The sequence below is a fragment of the Salmo salar genome, chromosome 01 (assembly GCF_965601325.2).
Source record: "Salmo salar chromosome 01, fSalSal1, whole genome shotgun sequence".
NCBI lineage: Eukaryota > Metazoa > Chordata > Actinopteri > Salmoniformes > Salmonidae > Salmo > Salmo salar.
This window is the reverse complement of record NC_138291.1, coordinates 6445727-6471509: the sequence shown is the minus strand read 5'-3', so window position 1 is coordinate 6471509 and position 25783 is coordinate 6445727. Positions and strand designations below refer to the sequence as shown.

Genomic DNA, 25783 nt, shown 5'->3' with positions numbered 1-25783 from the left:
AACAGGCGCTCTGGCAAAACAACAGGCGCTCTGGCAAAACAACAGGCGCTCTGGCAAAACAACAGGCGCTCTGGGAAAACAACAGGCGCTCTGGCAAGACAACAGGCGCTCTAGCAAAACAACAGGCGCTCTGGGAAAACAACAGGCGCTCTGGCAAAACAACAGGCCCTCTGGCCACCTACTGCCTTCACCCACCCACAGGTTGGATCAAACCGCAGGGCGGTGTGTGAGGGGGTGGAGTCAGTTCCTATGGGGACCAGGCTGAAAAGGTGTGTGAGGGGGTGGAGTCAGTTCCTATGGGGACCAGGCTGAAAAGGTGTGTGAGGGGGTGGAGTCAGTTCCTATGGGGACCAGGCTGAAAAGGTGTGTGAGGGGGTGGAGTCTGTTCCTATGGGGACCAGGCTGAAAAGGTGTGTGAGGGGGTGGAGTCAGTTCCTATGGGGACCAGGCTGAAAAGGTGTGTGAGGGGGTGGAGTCAGTTCCTATGGGGACCAGGCTGAAAAGGTGTGTGAGGGGGTGGAGTCAGTTCCTATGGGGACCAGGCTGAAAAGGTGTGTGAGGGGGTGGAGTCTGTTCCTATGGGGACCAGGCTGAAAGTGTGTGTGAGGGGGTGGAGTCTGTTCCTATGGGGACCAGGCTGAAGAGGGGGTGGAGTCTGTTCCTATGGGGACCAGGCTGAAGAATGGGTGGAGTCTGTTCCTATGGGGACCAGGCTGAAGAGGGGGTGGAGTCTGTTCCTATGGGGACCAGGCTGAAGAGGGGGTGGAGTCTGTTCCTATGGGGACCAGGCTGAAGAGGGGGTGGAGTCTGTTCCTATGGGGACCAGGCTGAAAGCGAAAGCCTTCGGAAAGAGAGACAGCAGCTCGACCAGTCGTTCCAACACCGTGAATGTCCATCTCCGCTCTCCTCGGTTTATCGTTCTCTCCGCTCTAAATTCCTTATTTTGCAAAACTGTGCATCCAAACGAGACCTGGAAGTAAGTATAGCTTTGAATATGACCAATAACCATATCGACTCATATTAAATGTATGTAGTGTTGAGATTATAACTTGTTTTGTAAACATGCAATTTTATTTTGAGTACTCTACATTTTTATGGCATGCTCGTTTTTTCGCTTTTATTTATGTGTTGGCTTTATGACACAATTATTTGAGTTAATGTGTTTTAATAGGCGTTGACCTAGCCAGGTAGACGGTTGTATGTATAGTGAAGGACTTTGATTTGTATTGCCTTTACAGAAGTTGAAAACACAATTGTTTTCTTTCCCTGTTTACCTTGGAAGACCTGTATATACTTTGCAATGCAAATGTTTTCGTTACGCAATCGAACTGTCCAAAGGCAGGTGTAAGGTTTCCACAAGCGAATAAATTAATCTTTAACTAGAATTAGATTTTAGGTTTATGTTTGGGGCTCCTATACACGTGATATGATCATTGCGTTATCCGTTAAGCCATTATTAAAAGCAACCACTTGTTTAATATACAGTAACGATAGGTTATGTTCTGTTTGCAGTAGGTGCAGCAGGTGTTATTATACAAACCCCCCCCCCCCCCTTTCTGGTTTTTATGGGGGGGGGGGGTCCAGTTTGGTTTTTACGACCTCCACACCAGTCTTTTGGGGTTTTTTGGGACACTGTTGACAACAATAACATGTTGGTGGCTAGATACGTTTAGGCAACGCAACATTTTCTCTTGCCAGGGCTCTTATATCTCATGGCTTTTTCATGCCTGCTGGTCCCATTCACTTTGACATGTTTTTGGGGCATTTGGGGACACACACACGGTGTAGAATATCATTTTCTTTGGCATCCCTACACAAGAATGAAAATGCATTCATTCAGCTCTACAGTTAAGTTAGCGTCAGGATACAAACATTTGAGTCAGAAATGTAATAACAGAACAACAAAAAAACGAATGTATCAGTATTTAATTCCCAAGGAAAACCTGATTAATTATTTTTTATAATAATAATGTATTGCTCTTTAAAATCAGAAACTTCTTACACACTGATGTACTGGTTTGTTTTTAAGATCTCAAGTCAAGGGCCATCCCATACTGCGTTTCTTGGACCAAAACAAGTGTAAATCTGCTGGACCTGGTCGACTGCTCTGCGACTACTACCACTCCCAGTCAGTCCTCGGACATCACCATGGACAAGTATGAGAAGATGGGGAAGATCGGAGAGGGGTCCTACGGCGTCGTGTTCAAGTGCAGGAACAGGGACACGGGACAGATCGTTGCCATCAAGAAGTTCGTGGAGTCTGAAGACGATCCAGTCATTAAGAGGATCGCTCTGAGAGAGATTAGGATGCTGAAGGTAAAAAACCTACTCGGCCTTGAGCCATCTTTATTAAAACCACCCGGCCTTGAGCCATCTTTATTAAAACCACTCGGCCTTGAGCCATCTTTATTAAAACCACCCGGCCTTGAGCCATCTTTATTAAAACCACCCAGCCTTGAGCCATCTTTATTAAAACCACCCGGCCTTGAGCCATCTTTATTAAAACCACCCGGCCTTGAGCCATCTTTATTAAAACCACCCGGCCTTGAGCCATCTTTATTAAAACCACCCGGCCTTGAGCCATCTTTATTAAAACCACCCAGCCTTGAGCCATCTTTATTAAAACCACCCAGCCTTGAGCCATCTTTATTAAAACCACCCGGCCTTGAGCCATCTTTATTAAAACCACCCAGCCTTGAGCCATCTTTATTAAAACCACCCGGCCTTGAGCCATCTTTATTAAAACCACCCGGCCTTGAGCCATCTTTATTAAAACCACCCAGCCTTGAGCCATCTTTATTAAAACCACCCAGCCTTGAGCCATCTTTATTAAAACCACCCAGCCTTGAGCCATCTTTATTAAAACCACCCGGCCTTGAGCCATCTTTATTAAAACCACCCGGCCTTGAGCCATCTTTATTAAAACCACCCGGCCTTGAGCCATCTTTATTAAAACCACCCGGCTTTGAGCCATCTTTATTAAAACCACCCGGCCTTGAGCCATCTTTATTAAAACCACCCAGCCTTGAGCCATCTTTATTAAAACCACCCGGCCTTGAGCCATCTTTATTAAAACCACCCAGCCTTGAGCCATCTTTATTAAAACCACCCGGCCTTGAGCCATCTTTATTAAAACCACCCAGCCTTGAGCCATCTTTATTAAAACCACCCGGCCTTGAGCCATCTTTATTAAAACCACCCAGCCTTGAGCCATCTTTATTAAAACCACCCGGCCTTGAGCCATCTTTATTAAAACCACCCAGCCTTGAGCCATCTTTATTAAAACCACTCAGGCGTCACTGTTAACCCCCTGTAGACTTCACTGTTGTGCATGTAGCAAGGCAGGGGAAGGTGAATGTAGATACATGCAGCAAGGCAGGGGAAGGTGAATGTAGATACATGCAGCAAGGCAGGGGAAGGTGAATGTAGATACATGCAGCAAGGCAGGGGAAGGTGAATGTAGATACATGCAGCAAGGCAGGGGAAGGTGAATGAAGATACATGCAGCAAGGCAGGGGAAGGTGAATGTAGATACATGCAGCAAGGCAGGGGAAGGTGAATGTAGATACATGCAGCAAGGCAGGGGAAGGTGAATGTAGATACATGCAGCAAGGCAGGGGAAGGTGAATGTAGATACATGCAGCAAGGCAGGGGAAGGTGAATGTAGATACATGCAGCAAGGCAGGGGAAGGTGAATGAAGATACATGCAGCAAGGCAGGGGAAGGTGAATGTAGATACATGCAGCAAGGCAGGGGAAGGTGAATGTAGATACATGCAGTAAGGCAGGGGAAGGTGAATGAAGATACATGCAGCAAGGCAGGGGAAGGTGAATGAAGACTCTGCTTTTCCCTGCCTTGTTGTATCCCAGTTGTACGTCATTGGAAACAAGTGGGAGGGGATTCTGTCTTTGTTCTTGGTCACTGACCCTGTTTTAAGAGCTTTCTGTTGAATACAGAGAATAGCAGCCAATGGACACTCAGTTAACATAGAGTCCTGGGTATGTTTTGACACTAGTTGAGGAAAATGTTTAGTGTAATTTTAGTTCAACAACAGGTTGCTGTATTTTTTTCTGTGTGATATTTGACTGTTGTGCGTCTTAGATTCACTAACAACAACCCTGAGAGCTGGCTTGTGATAGATTCAGCTCATCCAGAATTAACATTCCTTTCCCATTAGTATGTAGAATTAATTCTTTACCTTTCAGTCAGCCAGATGTGTTCAACAACAAACTAATTGCGTATAATTGACAAGAATTAGCGATATTATACTGAACAAAAACATGAATGCAACATGTAAAGTGTTGGTCCCATGTTTCATGAGCTGAAATAAAAGATCCCATATTTTGTGAACAAATTTGTTTAAATCCCTGTTAGTGAGCATTTCTCAATTGCCAAGAAAATCCATCCACCTGACAGGTGTGGCATATTAATAAGCTGATTAGACAGCATGATCATTACACAGGTGCACCTTGTGCTGGGGACAATAAAATGTCACTCTAAAATGTACAGTTTTGTCAAAATAAAATGCCACAGAGATCTTAAGTTTTGAGGGAGAGGCCAATTGGCATGCTGACTGCAGGAATGTTCACCAGAGCTGCTGCCAGATAATTGAATGTTAAATTCTCTACCATAATCGTCGTTTTAGAGAATTTGTCAGTACGTCCAACCGGCCTCACAACCGCAGACCACGTGTAACCACGCCAGCCCAGGACCTCCACATCGTCTGAGACCAGCCACCCAGACAGCTGATGAAACTGAGGAGTATTTCTGTCTGTAATAAAGCTCTTTTGTGGGAAAAACTTATTCTGATTGGCTGGGCCTGGATCCAAGTGGGTGGGCATATGCCCTCCCAGACCCACCCATGGCTGCGCCCCTGCCCAGATTATGTGAACTGTAACTTTGTAATATTGTTACATGATGTGTTTATATTTTTGTTCAGTATATACAGTCCCAGTCACAAGTTTGGACACACCTACTCATTCCAGGGTTTTTCTTTATTTTTACTATTTTCTACATTGTAGAATAATAGTGAAGACATAAAAACTATGAATTAACACATATGGAATCATGTAGTAACCAAAAAAATGTGAAATCGAAACATTTTATATTTGAGATTCTTCAAAGTAGCCACCCTTTGCCTTGATGACAGCTTTGCACACTCTTGGTATTCTCTCAACTAGCTTCATGAGGTAGTCACCTGGAATGCATTTCAATTAACTGGTTAAAAGTTAATTTGTGGAATTTCTTTCCTTACTGCGTTTGAGCCAATTAGTTGTGTTGTGACAAGGGTGGTATACAGAGTATAGGCCTATTTGGTAAAAGACCAAGTCCATATTATGGCAAGAACAGCTCAAATAAGCAAAGTGAAATGACAGTCCATCATTACTTTAAGACATGAAGGTCAGTAAACACAGAAAATGTCAAGAACTTTGAAACTTTATTCAAGTGCAGTCGCAAAACCCATCAAGTGCTATGATGAAACTGGCTCTCATGAGGACTGCCACAGGAAAGGAAGACCCAGAGTTACCTCTGCTGCAGAGGATAAGTTCATTATAGTTACAAGCCTCAGAAATTGCATCCCAAATAAATGCTTCACAGAGTTCAAGTAACAGACACATCTCAACATCAACTGTTCAGAGGAGACTGAGTGAATCAGGCCTTCATGGTGGAATTGCTGCAAAGAAACCACTACTAAAGGACTCCAATAAGAAGAAGAGACTTGCTTGGGCCAAGAAACACGAGCAATGGACATCTGTCATTTAGTCCGATGAGTCCAAATTTGCGATTTTTGGTTCCAACAGCAGTGTCTCTGTGAGACGCAGAGTATGTGAACAGATGATCTCCACATGTGTGGTTCCCAACGTGAAGCATGTAAGAGGAGGTGTTATGGTGTGAGGATGCTTTGCTGGTGACACTGTCAGTGATTTATTTACAATTCAAGACACACTTAACCAGCATGGCTACCACAGCATTCTGCAACGATACGCCAACCCATCTGGTTTGCCCTTATTGGGACTTTTGTTTTTCAACAGGAGAATGACCCAACATACCTCAAGGCTGTGTAAGGGCTATTTGACTAAGAAGGAGAGTGATGGAGTGCTGCATCAGATGACCTGTTCTCTACAATCATCTGACCTCAACCCAATTGAGATGGTTTGGGATGAGTTGGACCACAGAGTGAAGGAAAAGCAGCCAACAAGTGCTCAGCATATGTGGGAATTCCGTCAAGACTGGTGGAAAAGCATTCCAGGTGAAGCTGGTTAAGAGAATGCCAAGCGTGTGCAAAGCTGTCATCAAGGCAAAGGGTGGCTACTTTGAGGAATCTCAAATATAAAATATATTTTGATTTGTTTTATACTTTTTTGGTTACTACATGATTCCATATGTGTTATTTCATAGTTTTGATGTCTTCACTATTATTCTACAATGTAGAAAATAGCAAAAATAAAGACAAACCCTGTAATGACTAGGTGTTCCAAACTTTTGACTGGTACTGTATATACAAAAGTATGTGGACACCCCTTCAAATGAGTGGACTGGACTATTTCAGCTACATCTGTACCGACAGGTGTATAAAATTTAGCACACAGCCATGCAATCTCCATAGACAAACATTGGAAGTAGAATGGCCTTACTGAAGTGCTCAGTGACTTTTAACGTTGCACCGTCATAGATTGACACTTTTCCAACAAGTCAGTTTGTAAAATGTATGCCCTGCTAGAGCTGCCCCGGTCAAGTGCTGTTATTGTGAAGTGGAAACGTCTAGGAGCAACAACGGCTCATCCGCGAAGTTGTAGGCCACACAACCTCAGAGAATGGGACCGACGAGTGTTGAATCATGTAGCGCGTAAAAATCATGTCCTTGGTTGCATCACTCACTACCGTGTTCCAAACTGCCTCTGGGAGCAACGTCAGCACAATAACTGTTCATCAGGAGTTTCATGAAATGGGTTTCCATGGCCGAGCAGCCGCACACAAGCCTAAGATCACCATGCGCAATGTCAAGTGTCAGCTGGAGTGGTGTAAAGCTCACTGCCATTGGACTTTCTAGAGTGATTAATCACGCTTCACCATCTGGCAGTCTGACTGACAAATCTGGGTTTGGCGGATGCCAGAGAACGCTACCTGCCCCAATGCATAGTGCCAACTGTAAAGTTTGGTGGAGGAGGAATAATGGTCTGGGGCTGTTTTTTATGGTTCGACCTAGGCCCCTTCCAGTGAAGGGAAATCTTAACCGAACAGCATACAATGACATTCTAGACGATTCTGTGCTTCCAACTTTGTGGCAACAGTTTGGGGAAGGCCCTTTCCTGTTTCAGCATGACCATGCCGCTGTGCATAAAACGAGGTCCATACAGAAAAGGTTTGTCGAGATCGGTGTGGAAGAACCTGACTGGCCTGCCCTCAACCCCATCGAACACCGATTGCGAGCCTGGCCTAATCGGCCCCAACATCAGTGCATGACCTCACTAATGCTCTTGTGGCTGAATGGAAGCAAGTCTAGTGGAAAGCCTTCCCAGAAGAGTGGAGGCTGTTATAGCAGCCAAGGGGGGGACCAACTACATATTAATGACCATGATTTTTTTATGAGATGTTTGACGAGCCGGTGTCTACATACTTTTGGTCATGTAGTGTGTGTAATATATATATATATATATATATATATATATATATATTAGTACCTAGCAGGTAATACTTGAGTGTCTAGTGCCCACCACACCACTAGACACTCTTTCTCAACAATAGAGTACTTTTTCTCTCTGGGTATCAGCTTTCTGCTGATGTACATGATGGGGTGCTCCTCCCTGTCGTGTATCTGGGACAGAACGGCCCCTAGTCCCATGTCACATGCATCCGTCTGGACCACCATCGGCACCTGGAAATCGGCGTTATGAGAATCGGATGGGAGCACAGAGCTTCCTTCAGGCGGCTGAACGCCGCTTCTGTTTCGTCCGTCCATTTCACTGTTTTCGGGAGGCGGGCCCTGGTTAGATCGGTGAGGGGGGAAGCTATAGCCGCAAAGTTGAGGATAAACCGGCTATAGTATCCTGCCAGTCCCAGGAAGGACTTAACCTGTGTCTTGGTGTGTGGAACGGGCCAGTCACGTACCGCGTGAACCTTCCTCTCCTGGGGCTTGACTTTCCCCCGTCCAATCAAATACCCCAGGTACTTCGTCTCCTCGAATGCTAGTTTGCTTTTCTTGGGGTTCGCGGTCAACCCGGCTTGTGTGAGCGCGTCCAGCACTGCCTGGAGGCGCGTCAGGTGCTCTTCCCAACCTTGGTAGTGGATGATGATATCATCCAAATAGGCCGCTGCGTACTGCTGGTGGGGTCGAAGTACTTTGTTCATCAGTCGCTGGAATGTGGGCGGGGCTCCGTGGAGACCGAACGGGAGCACCCGGTACTGATGCAACCCGTCTGGTGTCGAAAACGCCGTCTTCTCCCGGGAGGAGGCTGCCAACGGTACCTGCCAATATCGATGGTCAAGTCAAGGGTGCTGATGTACCGGGCCATTCCCAATCGGTTGATGAGCTCGTCCACCCTCGGCATGGGGTAGGCGTCGAACAAGCTTATGTCTTTCACACCCCGGAAATCATAACAGAAGCGCGGGCTACCATCCGGTTTGGGCACCAACATGATGGGGCTGCACCATGCACTGTGAGACTCTTCAACAACCCCCATCCTCAGCATAGCCTCCACTTCCTGTTTCACGGCCTCCCTTCGGGCATCCGGAATCCGATATGGCCTCTTTTGTATAATTTCCCCGGGCCGGGTACGGATGTGGTGTTCAATGAGGGTCGTGCGGCCAGGCTTCTCGGAGAACACCGCCGTGTTCCGATCGACGAGCTCCCTGAGCTCATGCTTTTGGGCTGGGTCGAGGTCCTCATTGCTCGGGACCACCACTGGTACCATTGGCGTCCTGGGTCCTCACCATAACCACCATAACACGGCCAAGGCTGTCCTCTCGTGCCACTTCTTCAACAAGTTCACGTGATAAATCTGTTGGGATTTCTGTCTCCCCGGTTGCCATACGCGGTAATTGACAGGCCCAACTTCTCTATCACCTCGTATGGTCCGTGCCATGTTGCCAGGAACTTACTTTCGGCCGTGGGGATTAAGACCAACACCCTGTCTCCCACCTGGAATTCTTGGGGCTGGACTCCCCGATTGTAGACCTGGGCTTGGGCGAGTTGGGCCTTCTCCATATGTTCCCTCACGACGGGCCATATGGCTGTCATCCGCTCCCTCATCGTCTCCACGCTGTGTAAAGGGGTCAATTGGGCTTCCCACACCTCTTTGGCGAGGTCCAGTAGGCCTTGTGGCCTCCTCCCGTAGAGGAGTTCGAAAGGGGAAAACCCAGTGGAGGACTGGTGTACTTCTCAGATTGAGAACATTAGGTGGGGTGGTAGCTGGTCCCAGTTCTTCCCGTCCTGCTCGATGACCTTCCGCAGCATTTGTTTGAGCATTTTATTGAACCGCTCGACGAGCCCACCCGTCTGCGGGTGGAAGACGGAGGTCCGGATCTGCTTGATCTGCAGGAGGGCACACAAATCTTTCATTAGGCGGGACATAAACTCAGTACCTTGGTCTGTCAGGATCTCGTTTGGGATGCCCACCCGGCTAAAGAGGTGGAACAGCTCCCGGGCGATTCCCTTGGATACCACCGCCCGTAGGGGAATGGCCTCGGGATACCGGGTGGCATAGTCCACTATTACCAGGATGTACTGGTGTCCTCGTGCTGTTTTTACCAGGGGTTCCACTATGTCCATGGCAATGCGTTCAAAGGACACCCCGATGATCGGTAGGGGGTCCAGTGGGTTTCGGTAGTGTGCCTTTGGGGCAGTCATTTGACACTCTGGGCAGCTGCGACAGTAACCTTCCACGGCCCTCCTAATCCCGGGCCAGTGAAACCGGGCAGCGATCCATTCCCGGGTCTTCTCCATTCCCAGGTGGGTGTGGGCCAGCTGAAGAACGGTTCCCACGTACCATCGGGGCAGCAACAATACCTCTCGAAGTTCCCCTGTTGGTGCGACACCTGATACAAAAGGTTATTCTTGATTTGGAAATGGGGGTATCGCCAGTCACTCACCCCCGGAAGTAGCTGTCCATCCACTCCTACCACTTGGGCTGTGGAGGCTTTCAAGTTAGGATCCTCCCACTGGGTCGTCCCTCAGTTGGCCCCCAGGGGGTGTCTCGAGTGGCCCCTCGAAATAGAGGAGGGGGAGGCTGTGCTCTTCATCCTGTGGTTCCCCTGGGGGAGTCGGGTTTCGGCACCCCCTCTGACTCCGGACCCGTAGATACAGGGTGATTAACCGTTTGCTTCCGGGCCGCACAAGCAATGAGTCGTCCTCGCTCTCGTCTTCGGCTGGCTCGTACCTTCTTCCTCAGCTCGTGCCTCCACAGGGCCGCGAACCGCAGACAATCTCGTCCCTGTAGGAGAGGTACCGGCAACTCTGGTACTGCACCCACCATCATCTGGCAGTTCCCTTTTGGCGTCATGATGTTGGCCCATACGGTTGGATACCGCTTCGTGTCCCCGTGAACACAGGAAATGGACATCTCCCTACCACGTTCGGTATCCTGGTACAGCAGGCTCGTGGTTACGAGGGTAACCATACTTCCGGTATCTAATAGAGCTTCCATGTCGTGTCCGTCAACCTTCACCGGGACCATGAGTGCAGTTGATTTGTGGTGTGCCCAACAGGAGGTGACGTAGTTCACTGCGTGACCCACCTCACCTCCGGGGCTTGCTGATGGCATCGACTCCTCTCGAGCCGGGCAATTCCAGGCAGTGTGCCCCCGGGCGCCACACTCAAAACACCTCCTTTGGTCTCCATCTACCTGGGGTCGTCGGTGGCGGGTCGGCCCTCTCCACGGGTTTGCAGTCCCTTGGCCCTGCCGACTGTCGGTTCAGGGTACACAGCAGTGGGGCTGTCCTTCCGACTCCTCGAACGGGTCGCCGACTCAGCCCGGGTCCCACTCTGCAGGGCCTGATTGTTCTGATGCGTCTCCACCGGTTCCAGGAGGCCTTCCAAGGTTTGGGGCACACATAGACTCGCTGCCCTCGTCATGTCGTGGGGTAGTGCCCGTAGGAAGCGATCCAGGACCACTTTGTTTAAGGATGGAGAGGGTGGATACGTCGGTTAGGAGCCACCCCATGGTGACATGCAGTAGGTCGCTCATCTCAACGGCTCGGGGGAACCGTTGAGCCCGATGGGCCAGGCTGTACCCGTAGCGGCTGAGTATCTCCCGTTTCAGTCCGTCGTAGATAGCCGACCTGTTCATCGTTCCCAATACGCCTTTTGGGCATTCCCAGAGAGGAACGGTGCCAGCAGACTGGCCCACTTCTGCCTTGGCCATCCTTCCCGTAGTGCCGTCCGTTCAAATGTACAGAGGTAGGTTTCGATGTCGTCATCTTCTGTTAGCCTGATTAAGAACTGGTTTGGATGTGATTCAGTAGACGCTCCTCCTTGTAGCTTCTTGATTTCCTCAATGAGGCGGACATTTTGTAATCGCTGTTCCTCCAGCGTTCGTTCCTGAACCACCTGTTGTGCTTGTTGGGCCGAGACGAACTGAGCTATCAACTCGTCCATGCTGATGCTGCGTAAACATCAACTCTGATCTGAACACATTATCAGGATGCCTGCATTCTCCACCACTTGTGGCAGACCAGGGGGTTTGGTCAAGTTGTTTACACAGATCAGACACGGACAGAGTAGGATTAGCTCAGTTTCAAAGGTGTTTATTAAAATAAAAGTCCAACAGAAAAGAATAGGTCTTCCCCAAGAGACCCTCTCCGGGATACCGTCTTCTGGGCTCCGGGTCTTGCTGTATCCTGTGGGGATCAAAAACTGAACTCCCTCCTGTTTCCTCTGGTACCGTCCCCAACTATACGGGAGTCCTTTCCTCCCCTAGTCTCTCCCCTGTCTGCTGCCCTTCTGGCAGCTTTATGGGACTTGTACAGCTGGTGAGCAATCAGCCCTTGATTACTCACCAATCCCCAATCAGCCCCAATTAGTCCTGGCCGGAGAGCCCGTCGAGACCTGCCACGTCCAGCAGATGGAGCCATCGCCTCGTGATGTATACTCTGTCTGTCACCAGGCCTCGACGAGTCTCCCCCTGGTGGCTGACCTGCTGTACGCGTATATATACACACTACCGTTCAAAAGTCTGGGGTCACTTAGAAATGTCCTTGTTTTTGAAAGAAAAGCACATTTCTTTGTCCATTAAAAGAACATCAAATTGATCAGCAATACAGTGCAGTCATAGTTAATGTTGTAAATGACTATTGTAGCTGGAAACGGCAGATTTTTTTATGGAATATCAACATAGGCGAACAGAGGCCCATTATCAGCAACCATCAGTCCTGTGTTCCAATGGCACGTTGTGTTAGCTAATCCAAGTTTATCATTTTAAAAGGCTAATTGATCATTAGAAAATCCTTTTGCAATTATGTTAGCACAGCTGAAAACTCTTGTCCTGATTAAAGAAGCAATAAAACTGGCCTTCTTTAGACTAGTTGAGTATCTGGAGCATCAGCATTTGTGGATTCGATTACAGGCTCAAAATGGCCAGAAACAAATAACTTTATACTGAAACCTGTCAGTCTATTCTTGTTCTGAGAAATGAAGGCTATTCCATGCGAGAAATTGCCAAGAAACTGAAGATTTTGTTCAACGCTGTGTACTACTCCCTTCACAGAACAGCACAAACTGTCTCTAACCAGAATAGAAAGAGGAGTGGGAGGCCCCGGTGCACAACTGAGCAAGAGGACAAGTACATTAGAATGTCTAGTTTGAGAAACAGACGCCTTGCAAGTGCTCAACTGGCAGCTTCATTAAATAGTACCCACAAAACACCAGGCTCAACGCCAACAGTGAAGAGGTGTCTCTGGGATGCTGGCCATATCTCAGACTGGCCAATAAAAATAAAATATTAAAATGAGCAAAGGAACACAGACACTGGACAGAGGAACTCTGCCTAGAAGGCCAGCATCCCAATGTTGCCTCTTCACTGTTGCCGTTTAGACGGTATCATCTTGTCTGTTATAGACTGTATCATCTTGTCTGTTATAGACTGTATCATCTTGTCTGTTATAGACTGTATCATCTTGTCTGTTATAGACTGTATCATCTTGTCTGTTATAGACTGTATCATCTTGTCTGTTATAGACTATCATCATGTCTGTTATAGACTGTATCATCTTGTCTGTTATAGACTGTATCATCTTGTCTGTTATAGACTGTATCATCTTGTCTGTTATAGACTGTATCATCTTGTCTGTTATAGACTGTATCATCTTGTCTGTTATAGACTGTATCATCTTGTCTGTTATAGACTGTATCATCTTGTCTGTTATAGACTGTATCATCTTGTCTGTTATAGACGGTATCATCTTGTCTGTTATAGACTGTATCATCTTGTCTGTTATAGACTGTATCATCTTGTCTGTTATAGACTGTATCATCTTGTCTGTTATAGACGGTATCATCTTGTCTGTTATAGACGGTATCATCTTGTCTGTTATAGACTGTATCATCTTGTCTGTTATAGACTGTATCATCTTGTCTGTTATAGACTATCATCATGTCTGTTATAGACTGTATCATCTTGTCTGTTATAGACTGTATCATCTTGTCTGTTATAGACTGTATCATCTTGTCTGTTATAGACTGTATCATCTTGTCTGTTATAGACGGTATCATCTTGTCTGTTATAGACTGTATCATCTTGTCTGTTATAGACTGTATCATTGTATCATCTTGTCTGTTATAGACTGTATCATCTTGTCTGTTATAGACTGTATCATCTTGTCTGTTATAGACTGTATCATTGTATCATCTTGTCTGTTATAGACTGTATCATTGTATCATCTTGTCTGTTATAGACTGTATCATCTTGTCTGTTATAGACTGTATCATCTTGTCTGTTATAGACTGTATCATTGTATCAACTTGTCTGTAATAGACTATATCATCTTGTCTGTTATAGACTGTATCATTGTATCATCTTGTCTGTTATAGACTATCATTGTATCATCTTGTCTGTTATAGACTGTATCATCTTGTCTGTTATAGACGGTATCATCTTGTTATATTGTTTTGTTGTTGTGACATACTGTATGGGCTTGACAAAACATGTCTTGCCAACTACTATGGTCATTGCCTGACCAAGTAGCTTCCAGTAGCTTCCCTCCCCCATCCTCCTCATCCTCCTCATCCTCATAAACAGTTCTTCCAGTAGCTTCCTCATCCTCCTCATCCACCTCCTCCTCATCCTCATAAACAGTTCTTCCAGTAGCTTCCTCCTCCTCCTCCTCATCCTCCTCATCCATCTCCTCCTCATCCTCATAAACAGTTCTAGAACTCCAGATGGGGACATACCGGTTGTCATGGGAGACCACAGCATGTTTATAACCGTTCCTCTTCCTGCAATCTCTGTTTTGATAAGACATGTGGGAGCTTGTCAGCCGCTCTGCACAAAGCAAACACAGATCCATTACTTTCTGTTATGTAATCTCTATATCCATATCACTGTGTGTACCTACAGTATATTGGGATCACTGTGCAATTAAACGATTACAAAAGTGTGTAGTTAGTGTGGTGTAGCAGAGGTGCTTTGTGATACAGTTGAAGTCGGAAGTTTCCATGCACTTAGGTTTGGAGTCCTTAAAACTTGTTTTTCAACCACTCCACAAATTTCTTGTTAACAAACTATAGTTTTGGCAAGTCGGTTAGGACATCTACTTTGTCATTTTTCCAACAATTGTTTACAGGCAGATTATTTCACTTATAATTCACTGTATCACAATTCCAGTGGGTCAGAAGTTTACATACATTAAGTTGACTGTGCCTTTACATTTTTTTAAACAGCTTGGAAAATTCCAGAAAATTATGTAATGGCTTTAGAAGCTTCTGATAGGCTAACATCATTTGAGTCAATTGGGGGTGTACCTGTGGATATATTTCAAGGCCTACCTTCAAACTCAGTGACTCTGCTTGATATCATGGGAAAATCAAAAGAAATCAGCCAAAACCTCAGAAAAACAATTGTAGACCTCCACAAGTCTGGTTCATCCTTGGGAGCAATTTCCAAACGCCTGAAGGTACCACGTTCATCTGTACAAACAATAGTACGCAAGTATAAACACCACGGGACCACGCAGCCGTCATACCGCTCAGGAAGGAGACGTGTTCTGTCTCCTAGGGATGAATGTAATTGCAGAACAACAGCAAAGGACCTTGTGAAGATGCTGGGGGAAACAGGTACAAAAGTATCTATATCCACAGTCAAATGAGTCCTATATCGACATAATCTGAAACGCCGCTCAGCAAGGAAGAAGCCACTGCTCCAAAACCGCCATAAAAAAGCCAGACTACGGTTTGCAACTGCACATGGGGACAAAGATCGTACTTTTTGGAGAAATGTCCTCTGGTCTGATGAAACAAAAATAGAACTGTTTGGACTTAATGACCATCGTTATGTTAGGAGGAAAAAGGGGGAGGCTTGCAAGCCGAAGAACACCATCCCAACCGTGAAGCACGGGGGTGGCAGCATCATGTTGTGGGGATGCTTTTCTGAAGGAGGGACTGGTGCACTTCACAAAATAGATGGCATCATGAGGGAAGAGGAAAATTATGTGGATATGTTGAAGCAACATCTCAAGACATCAGTCAGGAAGTTAAAGCTTGGTCGCAAATGGGTCTTCCAAATGGACAATGACCCCAAGCATACTTCCAAAGTTGTGGCAAAATGGCTTCAGGACAACAAAGTCAAGGTGTTGGAGTGGCCATCACAAAGCCCTGACCTCAATCGTATAGAAAAGTTGTGGGCAGAACTGAAAAAGTGTGTGCGAGCAAGGAGGCCTACAAACCTGACTCAGTTACACCAGCTCTGTCAGGAGGAATGGGCCAAAATTCACCCAACTTACAGTGGAAAGCTTGTGGAAGGCTACCCGAAACGTTTGACCCAAGTTAAACAATTTAAAGGTAATGCTACCAAATACTAATTGAGTGTATTTAAACTTCTGACCCACTGGGAATGTGATGAAAGAAATAAAATCTGAAATAAATCATTCTCTCCACTATTATTCTGACATTTCACATTCTTAAAATAAAGTGGTGATCCTAACTGACCTAAGACAGGGAATTTTAACTAGGATTAAATGTCAGGAATTGGGAAAAACGGAGTTTAAATGTATTTGGCGTAAGGTGTATGTAAACTTCCGACTTCAAGTGTGTGTGTGTGTGTGTGTGTGTGTGTGTGTGTGTGTGTGTGTGTGTGTGTGTGTGTGTGTGTGTGTTATCCGAGCAGCAACTAAAGCACTCCAACCTGGTGAACCTGATTGAGGTGTTCAGGCGTAAACGTAAACTACACCTGGTGTTTGAGTACTGTGATCACACCGTCCTCAACGAGCTGGACCGATACCCCAGAGGGTGAGTACTGGCTCTCTACACACACAGTCTCTCTCTGTCTCACACACTGATATATTCTATAGATTGTTTATCTGTCTCCCTGATGTTTATCTATGACCTGTATATATTTTTTATTTAACTAGGCACGTCAGTTAAGAACAAATTCTTATTTAAAATGACGGCCTAGGAACAGTGGGTTAACTGCCTTGTTCAGGGGCAGAATGACAGATTTTTACCTTGTCAGCTCGGGTATTCGATCTAGCAACCTTTCGGTTACTGGCCCAACGCCCTAACCACTAGGCTACCTGCCGCCCCTTATAGTGTCTCCCCTGCTATTTATCTATGACCTGTATATAGTGTCTCCCCTGCTGATAGCCACAGTGTTTGGCTGTTACCACGGAGACTGACCTGCTCGTTGCGGAATGTTTACAGCGATGCAGTCCCAGAATGCTGTGTTGGCTGACAGGGAGGGAGGTGGAGTTGTAGGAACACTGAGGCAGACCGACAGACAGACAGACAGACAGACAGACAGACAGACAGACAGTTAATAGAGGGTTTGTAGCTATCTGGTGCCTGCCTCACTCCCATGGGGGGTTAGTAAGGGTTTCATGGGGGGCTCAGCCCCAGGAAGGGGGGGTGGAGCTTGTCTATGTCCCAAGTGGCACCCTATTCCCTATATAGTGCACTACTTCTGACCTGAGCCCTATTGGTTCCAGTCAAAAGTAGTGCACTATATAGGGAACCATTTAGGATGCATCCATGGCTATTAAATCACCAGTTGTAAGGCTGGATTTAGCCATCTCCATGGCAACACTGATGGATGGGCTTCTGCACTACAGTTTACAATAAGAGAGGGGGAGAAAGAGAGGGAGGGAGGGAGGGAGGGATACACACTTCCCACAGGGCCGGGTGGTGAGACAGGGATGCAGCTTAAGCCCCACCCTCTTCAACATATATATCAATGAATTGGCGAGGGCACTAGAACAGTCTGCAGCACCCGGCCTCACCCTACTAGAATCTGAACTCAAATGTCTACTGTTTGCTGATGATCTGGTGCCTCTGTCCCCAACCAAGGAGGGCCTACAGCAGCACCTAGATCTTCTGCACAGATTCTGTCAGACCTGGGCACTGACAGTAAATCTCAGTAAGACAAAAATAATGGTGTTCCAAAAAAGTTCCAGTCGCCAGGACCACAAATACAAATTCCATCTAGACACCGTTGCCCTAGAAAACACAAAAAACTATACATACCTCGGCCTAAACATCAGCGCCACAGGTAACTTCCACCACGCTGTGAACGATCTGAGAGACAAGGCAAGATGTGCCTTCTATGTCATCAAAAGGAACATAACATTTGACATCCCAAATAGGATCTGGATGAAAATACTTGAATCAGTTATAGAACCCATTGCCCTTTATGGTTGTGAGGTCTGGGGTCCGCTCACCAACCAAGAATTCACAAAATGGGACAAACACCAAATTGAGACTCTGCATGCAGAATTCTGCAAAAATATCCTCTGTGTACAATGGAAAACACCAAATAATGCATGCAGAGCAGAATTAGGCCAATACCCGCTAATTATCAAAATCCAGGAAAGAGACGTTCAATTTTACAACCACCTAAAAGGAAGCGATTCCCAAACGTTCCATAACAAAGCCATCACCTACAGAGAGATGAACCTAGAGAAGAGTCCCCTCAGAGCCCTCACCTACAGAGAGATGAACCTGGAGAAGAGTCCCCTCAGAGCCCTCACCTACAGAGAGATGAACCTGGAGAAGAGTCCCCTCAGAGCCCTCACCTACAGAGAGATGAACCTGGAGAAGAGTCCCCTCAGCCTAGCTGGTTCTGGGACAGCAACACAATTAGACCCAACCAAATCATGAGAAAACAAAAAGATAATTACTTGATACATTGGAAAGAATTAACAAAACATCAGAGCAAACTAGAATGCAATTTTGCCATAAACAGAGAGAACACAGTGGCAAAATACCTGACCACTGTGACTGACCCAAACTTAAGGAAAGCTTTGACTATGTACAGACTCAGTGAGCATAGCCTTGCTATTGAGAAAGGCCGCTGTAGGCAGACCTGGCTCTCAAGAGAAGACAGGCTATGTGCTCACTGCCCACAAAATGAGGTGGAAACTGAGCTGCACTTCCTAACCTCCTGCCAAATGTATGACCATATTAGATACACATATTTCCCTCAGATTACACAGATCCACAATAATACGAAAACAAACCCAATTTTGATAAACTCTCATATCTACTGGGTGAAATATCACAGTGTGCCATCACAGCAGCAAGATTTGTGACCTGTTGCCACAACCAGTGAAGAACAAACACCATTGTAAATACAACCCATATTTGTTTATTTTCCCCTTTTTGTACTTTAACCATTTGGGTTTACTGGTCATAGAATTACATACATAGTCCCGAAAATTATTGTAATTGTCATTAAATCTATATTATAATTGTAATTAAATGAAATCTATAATGTAAAAAGTATATCTGTATTATTTGGTTGTCTCATCTGAACTTCCAGTGTTCCAGAACATCTGGTAAAGAGCATCACCTGGCAGACACTCCAGGCTGTCAACTTCTGTCATAAACAGAACGTGAGTGGTTTTCCCTGGTCTTTCTCCGTCCTTCCTCTACCCAGACCTCTGTTTTACTAGCATTCCAGTCTCCTGGCCGACCAACCGTTAATCTTTCACTGAGATACAACAAACCGCCACGGGGCCTCTTTAACAGTCAAGCTGCACAGCTAAAGTCCGGATATGGGGTGTAGTTTATTATTGCACACGGTAGCAAAACGTTTTGCAACAGGAAAAAAAATAAATAAATAAGAAAAACAACTGTTTCTCATTGGACGAATTCAGGTAGTTCCCTAACCACTTTTGGCCCGTTTGCTTCTGTTTGGTTCCTAGTGAATACACCCGCCTGATCTGCTGCATGTCTTCTCTAGCCTGGCAAAGTACCGTCTTCTCTAGCCTGGCAAAGTACCGTCTTCTCTAGCCTGGCAAAGTACCGTCTTCTCTAGCCTGGCAAAGTACCAGATCTGTTTGTGCTGCCTTGTCACATCGTAACAGTGTGACATAGCCTGGTCCCAGGTCTGTTTGTGTTGTCTTGTTAATGATTTGCTTGACAATGACCATAGGAGTTGGCAAGACGGCACAAACAGATCTGGCGAACCAGGCTGTTTGTCCTCTTCTCATGTATAGATAAACAACCGTACAAGACCACCACATGATCAGCTGTGGTTGAATGAATGGTCCGCCCTGGCTGGCACTGTTAAACGACTTAACGTTTTGGTTATTGGCTCTGTCTCCTGCAGTGCATCCACAGAGACGTGAAGCCCGAGAATATCCTCATCACTAAACAGCAGGTCATTAAGCTCTGTGACTTCGGATTCGCCAGGATCCTCAGTAAGTTAGGTTTTTTTTGTCATGTCCCAAATGGCATCCTATTCACTATGAAGTGCTATACATGTTTACTATGATCCATATGGTTCTGGTCAAATGTAGTGCACTATGTAGGGAATATAGTTCTATTTGGTACACTGTCATTATGAGGCTCCTTCCCTGAGCAGAATAGTCATGTTTCTGTACTGCTTCTGTAGGTCTACTGCCACCTGGTGGAGTCCTGTTGTAATACCACTGTCTTAACTTTCTGCCATTGAAATCAACACTAGTTCCATTTCTTATCAATTCTTCCCTCCTAAACAGAGTCTTGTATCTAACAGCTTCCAGATTCGTATGTATTTTGGGGGGAAATAACACAAGACAGCAAAAATATGAAGTTATATTTATTGTGTTCTGTTCTATCCTATAGCATTATATTCTAACTATCTGTCTGTGTTGTGTAAAGCCTGCTTATAAAAAGTCTTACAATGCATTACAACCATATTATATTAAATGCATTATACCCACAGGCTTTAAGTCTTGTTCCTAAACAGAGATGTGTATCGATCTGTCCCTGCAGCCGGTCCATGTGACTACTACACAGACTATGTGGCAACTCGATGGTACCGGGCCCCTGAGCTGCTAGTGGGTGATACTCAGTATGGGGCCCCTGTTGATGTCTGGGCGCTGGGCTGTGTCTTCTCTGAGCTGCTCTCTGGCATCCCCCTCTGGCCCGGCAAGTCAGACATGGACCAGCTCTACCTCATCAGGAAGACACTGGGTACGTGGGATTAATATAGCTAGGGTGTCCCAAATGGCACCCTATTCCCTTCATAGTGCACGACTGTTGGCACCCTATTCCCTTCGTAGTGCACTACTGTTGGCACCCTATTCCCTTCATAGTACACTACTGTTGGCACCCTATTCCCTTCGTAGTGCACTACTGTTGGCACCCTATACCCTTCATAGTGCACGACTGTTGGCACCCTATTCCCTTCATAGTGCACGACTGTTGGCACCCTATTCCCTTCATAGTGCACGACTGTTGGCACCCTATTCCCTTCATAGTGCACTACTGTTGGCACCCTATTCCCTTCATAGTGCACGACTGTTGGCACCCTATTCCCTTCATAGTGCACTACTGTTGGCACCCTATTCCCTTCATAGTGCACTACTGTTGGCACCCTATTCTCTTCATAGTGCACTACTGTTGGCACCCTATTCCCTTCATAGTGCACTACTGTTGGCACCCTATTCCCTTCATAGTGCACTACTGTTGGCACCCTATTCCCTTAATAGTGCACGACTGTTGGCACCCTATTCCCTTCATAGTGCACTACTGTTGGCACCCTATTCCCTTCATAGTGCACGACTGTTGGCACCCTATTCCCTTCATAGTGCACGACTGTTGGCACCCTATTCCCTTCATAGTGCACTACTGTTGGCACCCTATTCCCTTCATAGTGCACTACTGTTGGCACCCTATTCCCTTCATAGTGCACTACTGTTGGCACCCTATTCCCTTCATGGTGCACTACTGTTGGCACCCTATTCCCTTCATAGTGCACTACTGTTGGCACCCTATTCCCTTCATGGTGCACTACTGTTGACCAGAGCCTGGAAATAGGGTGCTGTTTAAGACATTAGGGATGTGTTATAACAGTTAGGGGTGTGTTATAACAGTTAGGGATGTGTTATAACAGTTAGTGATGTGTTAGAACAGTTAGTGACGTGTTATAACATATTTCTATTGAAGTACGTCCGGAAAGGACAAGTGTACATTTTCACATACCAGTATATAAAACCAGTATATAATATATAATACCAGTATATAATAATAATAATATATACTGCTCAAAAAAATAAACGGAACACTAAAATAACACATCCTAGACCTGAATGAATGAAATAATCTTATTAAATACTTTTTTCTTTACATAGTTGAATGTGCTGACAACAAAATCACACAAAAATAATCAATGGAAATCCAATTTATCAACCCATGGAGGTCTGGATTTGGAGTCCCACTCAAAATTAAAGTGGAAAACCACACTACAGGCTGATCCAACTTTGATGTAATGTCCTTAAAACAAGTCAAAATGAGGCTCAGTAGTGTGTGTGGCCTCCACGTGCCTGTATGACCTCCCTACAACGCCTGGGCATGCTCCTGATGAGGTGGCGGATGGTCTCCTGAGGGATCTCCTCGTTGGTGGATGGAGCGAGACATGATGTCCCAGATGTGCTCGATTGGATTCAGGTCTGGGGAACGGGCGGGCCAGTCCATAGCATCAATGCCTTCCTCTTGCAGGAACTGCTGACACACTCCAGCCACATGAGGTCTAGCATTGTCTTGCATTAGGAGGAACCCAGGGCCAAACGCACCAGCATATGGTCTCACAAGGGGTCTGAGGATCTCATCTCGGTACCTAATGGCAGTCAGGCTACCTCTGGCGAGCACATGGAGGGCTGTGCGGCCCCCCAAAGAAATGCCACCCCACACCATGACTGACCCACCGCCAAACTGGTCATGCTGGAGGATGTTGCAGGCAGCAGAACATTCTCCACGGCGTCTCCAGACTCTGTCACGTCTGTCACATGTGCTCAGTGTGAACCTGCTTTCATCTGTGAAGAGCACAGGGCGCCAGTGGCGAATTTGCCAATCTTGGTGTTCTCTGGCAAATGCCAAACGTCCTGCACGGTGTTGGGCTGTAAGCACAACCCCCACCTGTGGATGTCGGGCCCTCATACCACCCTCATGGAGTCTGTTTCTGACCGTTTGAGCAGACACATGCACATTTGTGGCCTGCTGGAGGTCATTTTGCAGGGCTCTGGCAGTGCTCCTCCTGCCCCTCCTTGCACAAAGGCGGAGGTAGCGGTCCTGCTGCTGGGTTGTTGCCCTCCTACGGCCTCCTCCACGTCTCCTGATGTACTGGCCTGTCTCCTGGTAGCGCCTCCATGCTCTGGACACTACGCTGACAGACACAGCAAACCTTCTTGCCACAGCTCGCATTGATGTGCCATCCTGGATGAGCTGCACTACCTGAGCCACTTGTGTGGGTTGTAGACTCCGTCTCATGCTACCACTAGAGTGAAAGCACCGCCAGCATTCAAAAGTGACCAAAACATCAGCCAGGAAGCATTGGAACTGAGAAGTTGTCTGTGGTCACCACCTGCCGAACCACTCCTTTATTGTCTTGCTAATTGCCTATAATTTTCACCTGTTGTCTATTCCATTTGCACAACAGCATGTGAAATGTATTGTCAATCAGTGTTGCTTCCTAAGTGGACAGTTTGACTTCACAGAAGTGTGATTGACTTGGCGTTACATTGTGTTGTTTAAGTGTTCCCTTTATTTTTTTGAGCAGTGTATAATACAAGTTGTTTCACCAGTTAGGTCAGGAAAAGGAAGGTAAACATGAGCTCCTGCTGAGCACCTCCCATATGACCAACAATGTCAAATGTAATGTAAAATACAAGGCTGTCGTCACTGTCACATTACGTTCACCTGTTACAGTGTGTTAGGTAGAGGAGAGAAGTAAGAGCTTTGTCTGTCTGTCTGTCTGTTTGTCTGTCTGTCTGTCTGTATCCTCTCACTCTGTCTGTCTGTCTGTCTGTCTGTCGATCCTCTCACTCTGTCTGTCTGTCTGTCTGCAGGAGACCTGATCCCTCGCCACCAGCAGGTATTCAGTAAGAACCAGTTCTTCAGTGGAGTGTGCATCCCAGAGCCTCAGGAAATGGTGAGAACAAACATAATGATGATTCATCTACCAAAACGTTAAACAAATCAGTTTAAAAAATCTTGAGGAGTGTACGGTATTTCAGGGTTCCCTACTGACGGCCCCATTTGAGCTTCCTGTGGTCAATATGCAGTCATGTTCCTGCCCTCTGACCATCCTATCGGCTGAATCTAGTTGATGATCCCTGCTGTATATCAATCAAATCAACGTTTATTTGATATATACATAGTATACAGCGGAGTGTAAACTGTGCAATGAAATGCTTACTCGCTGCCTCAGAACACTGCGGATATTATCAAAAGGATTAAACAATTATACACAATAAGGCATCATTTATCATCCAATAGGAAACTCTGGAACTGAAATACCCCAACCTGTCATATCAAGCACTGAGTCTGATGAAGGTAAGCCTGTCTAGCCATTCACCTGCTGGCAATTTGTGTGGTAAAAATATCTGGTTATCTTATGAAATGAATGGTCTCTGATGTTTTATTAGCAAATATTCATTCCCTAAATGACCTTTTCCCCCTGACCCCAGGGCTGCCTGCGTATGGACCCGTCGGAGCGGCTGACCTGTGAGCAGCTTCTGGAGCACCCGTACTTCGACAGCCAACGGGAGGAGAGCGAGAGCACCGGCCGGGAACATGACCGCTCCACCAAGAAGAGGTCACGCCTCCTGCCCCGCAAACACCTCCCACCTGGGGTCAGTGTGTTTCTTCACGTTAAACAGCTGGTCCCAATTCACTCCCTACCCCCTTTCCTCTTGGCTCTAACCCTTCAATGTTTGTAGATCTGTAAGGTGGAACTTGGAAGCAATATGGTGGAAGCTCCATGCAAATTGGGACCAGCTGTCAGAGATGGCAAAATGCTGTACAAACAATTGAAGGTGTTTACACGATGCAGTACATCCTGTCATTTATGTATTCTCTTCCACTATTTAAATTCTTGCCTATGAGATGATATAGTGTCGCTCTTCCAACTGCATTAACACTCTCGTTTCCTTTCCTCTCTCTAGTATTTGCCTCAGCTTACCAGCAGCAGTATCTTCCCAGCTCTGGACAACAAGAAGTACTATACCAACCTGAGGAAATTTAACTACCACTTCCCTAACATCTAAATCCACCATTTTGGATCAGAAATTCAACTTACCACTTCCCTAACATCTAAATCCACCATTTTGGATCAGAAATTCAACTTACCACTTCCCTAACATCTAAATCCACCATTTTGGATCAGAAATTCAACTTACCACTTCCCTAACATCTAAATCCACCATTTTGGATCAGAAATTCAACTTACCACTTCCCTAACATCTAAATTCAACTTACCACTTCCCTAACATCTAAATCCACCATTTTGGATTTGAATGGTCCATTCATCAACATACACCGTGTTCACTGTGCTAGTTAGAACTAGGAAACTGACATTTTCGACTTGCTAACTGGTTGTAGTTATACAACGAATCAGCAAGTGGGACATTTCCTAGTTCCGACTAGCATGTGAACACGGCGATATTCTGGTCAGCTCAGGAAGTGAATCACAGGGAGAAGTCCTTGCGTCTTGTGATGTCATTCTATGCACTATGTCACCTTTTTTTTTTTTCTACTGAAAGACAATTTTATTATGTGGTGTTGCCTCTATTGAAGGTGTATTTTGTATATCTATATAATGACAAGGAGCAGCCTAGTGCTCAGCTGGTAGATTGAGGTTGTCTTCCAGGCAGACTACGTTGCATGTTGTCCCGTCATCGACTGTGCCGGTCGGGCACCAGATTGCTATAACATATGTGGTTGATCTGATATGTAAAATACCTATCCAGATATTGTGCGATGTAGTCAACCTGGGAACACAGCCAGATACTTGTGGGAACAGAGGGAGCACCATAGCCTACTGCCTTTGCCAAATGTTATTTGTGTTTTTTTAAATAATGAGCGAGACAGTTGACATTTTTTGGTAGTGAATTGATTTGCATTTTGTTAAAATATTGTCTCAGTAGGTTTGAGTCATTTGTAAAGAGAAGCCAGAAGGAAGGTGAAAGGTCAGCTCGGCTTTATTTTATTGGACAGAAATTGTTAATAAGCAATATGACAGTGGATTAAATACAGTAAGGGTTCTATTCAGGCTAGATCTCTGAACAAAAATATACATGTAAAGTGTTGGTCCCATGTTTCATGAGCTGAAATAAAAGATCCCAGAAATGTTCCGTATGCACAAATTTGTTTGCATTT

General features: G+C 45.9%; 1 protein-coding gene across 2 annotated transcripts; it reads left to right on the top strand.

Moving 5' to 3' along the window:
• The first annotated feature begins 798 nt into the window (after positions 1-798).
• On the top strand, positions 799-24859 carry cdkl1 (cyclin dependent kinase like 1 (CDC2 related kinase)). 2 transcript variants are annotated; one of them, XM_014194945.3, is made up of 11 exons: positions 799-976; positions 2030-2316; positions 16314-16435; positions 18960-19032; positions 19752-19842; positions 20399-20599; positions 23473-23555; positions 23903-23959; positions 24094-24258; positions 24346-24441; positions 24571-24859. In XM_014194945.3, exons 2-11 carry the CDS (start codon positions 2149-2151, stop codon positions 24670-24672), a joined length of 1158 nt encoding a protein of 385 aa, XP_014050420.1. In that variant the 5' UTR covers positions 799-976; positions 2030-2148; the 3' UTR covers positions 24673-24859. The 2 variants fall into 2 exon arrangements, with proteins under 2 accessions (XP_014050420.1, XP_045565139.1); XM_045709183.2 differs by lacking the exon at positions 24346-24441 and having other exon boundaries at positions 801-976.
• Positions 24860-25783: the final 924 nt, after the last annotated feature.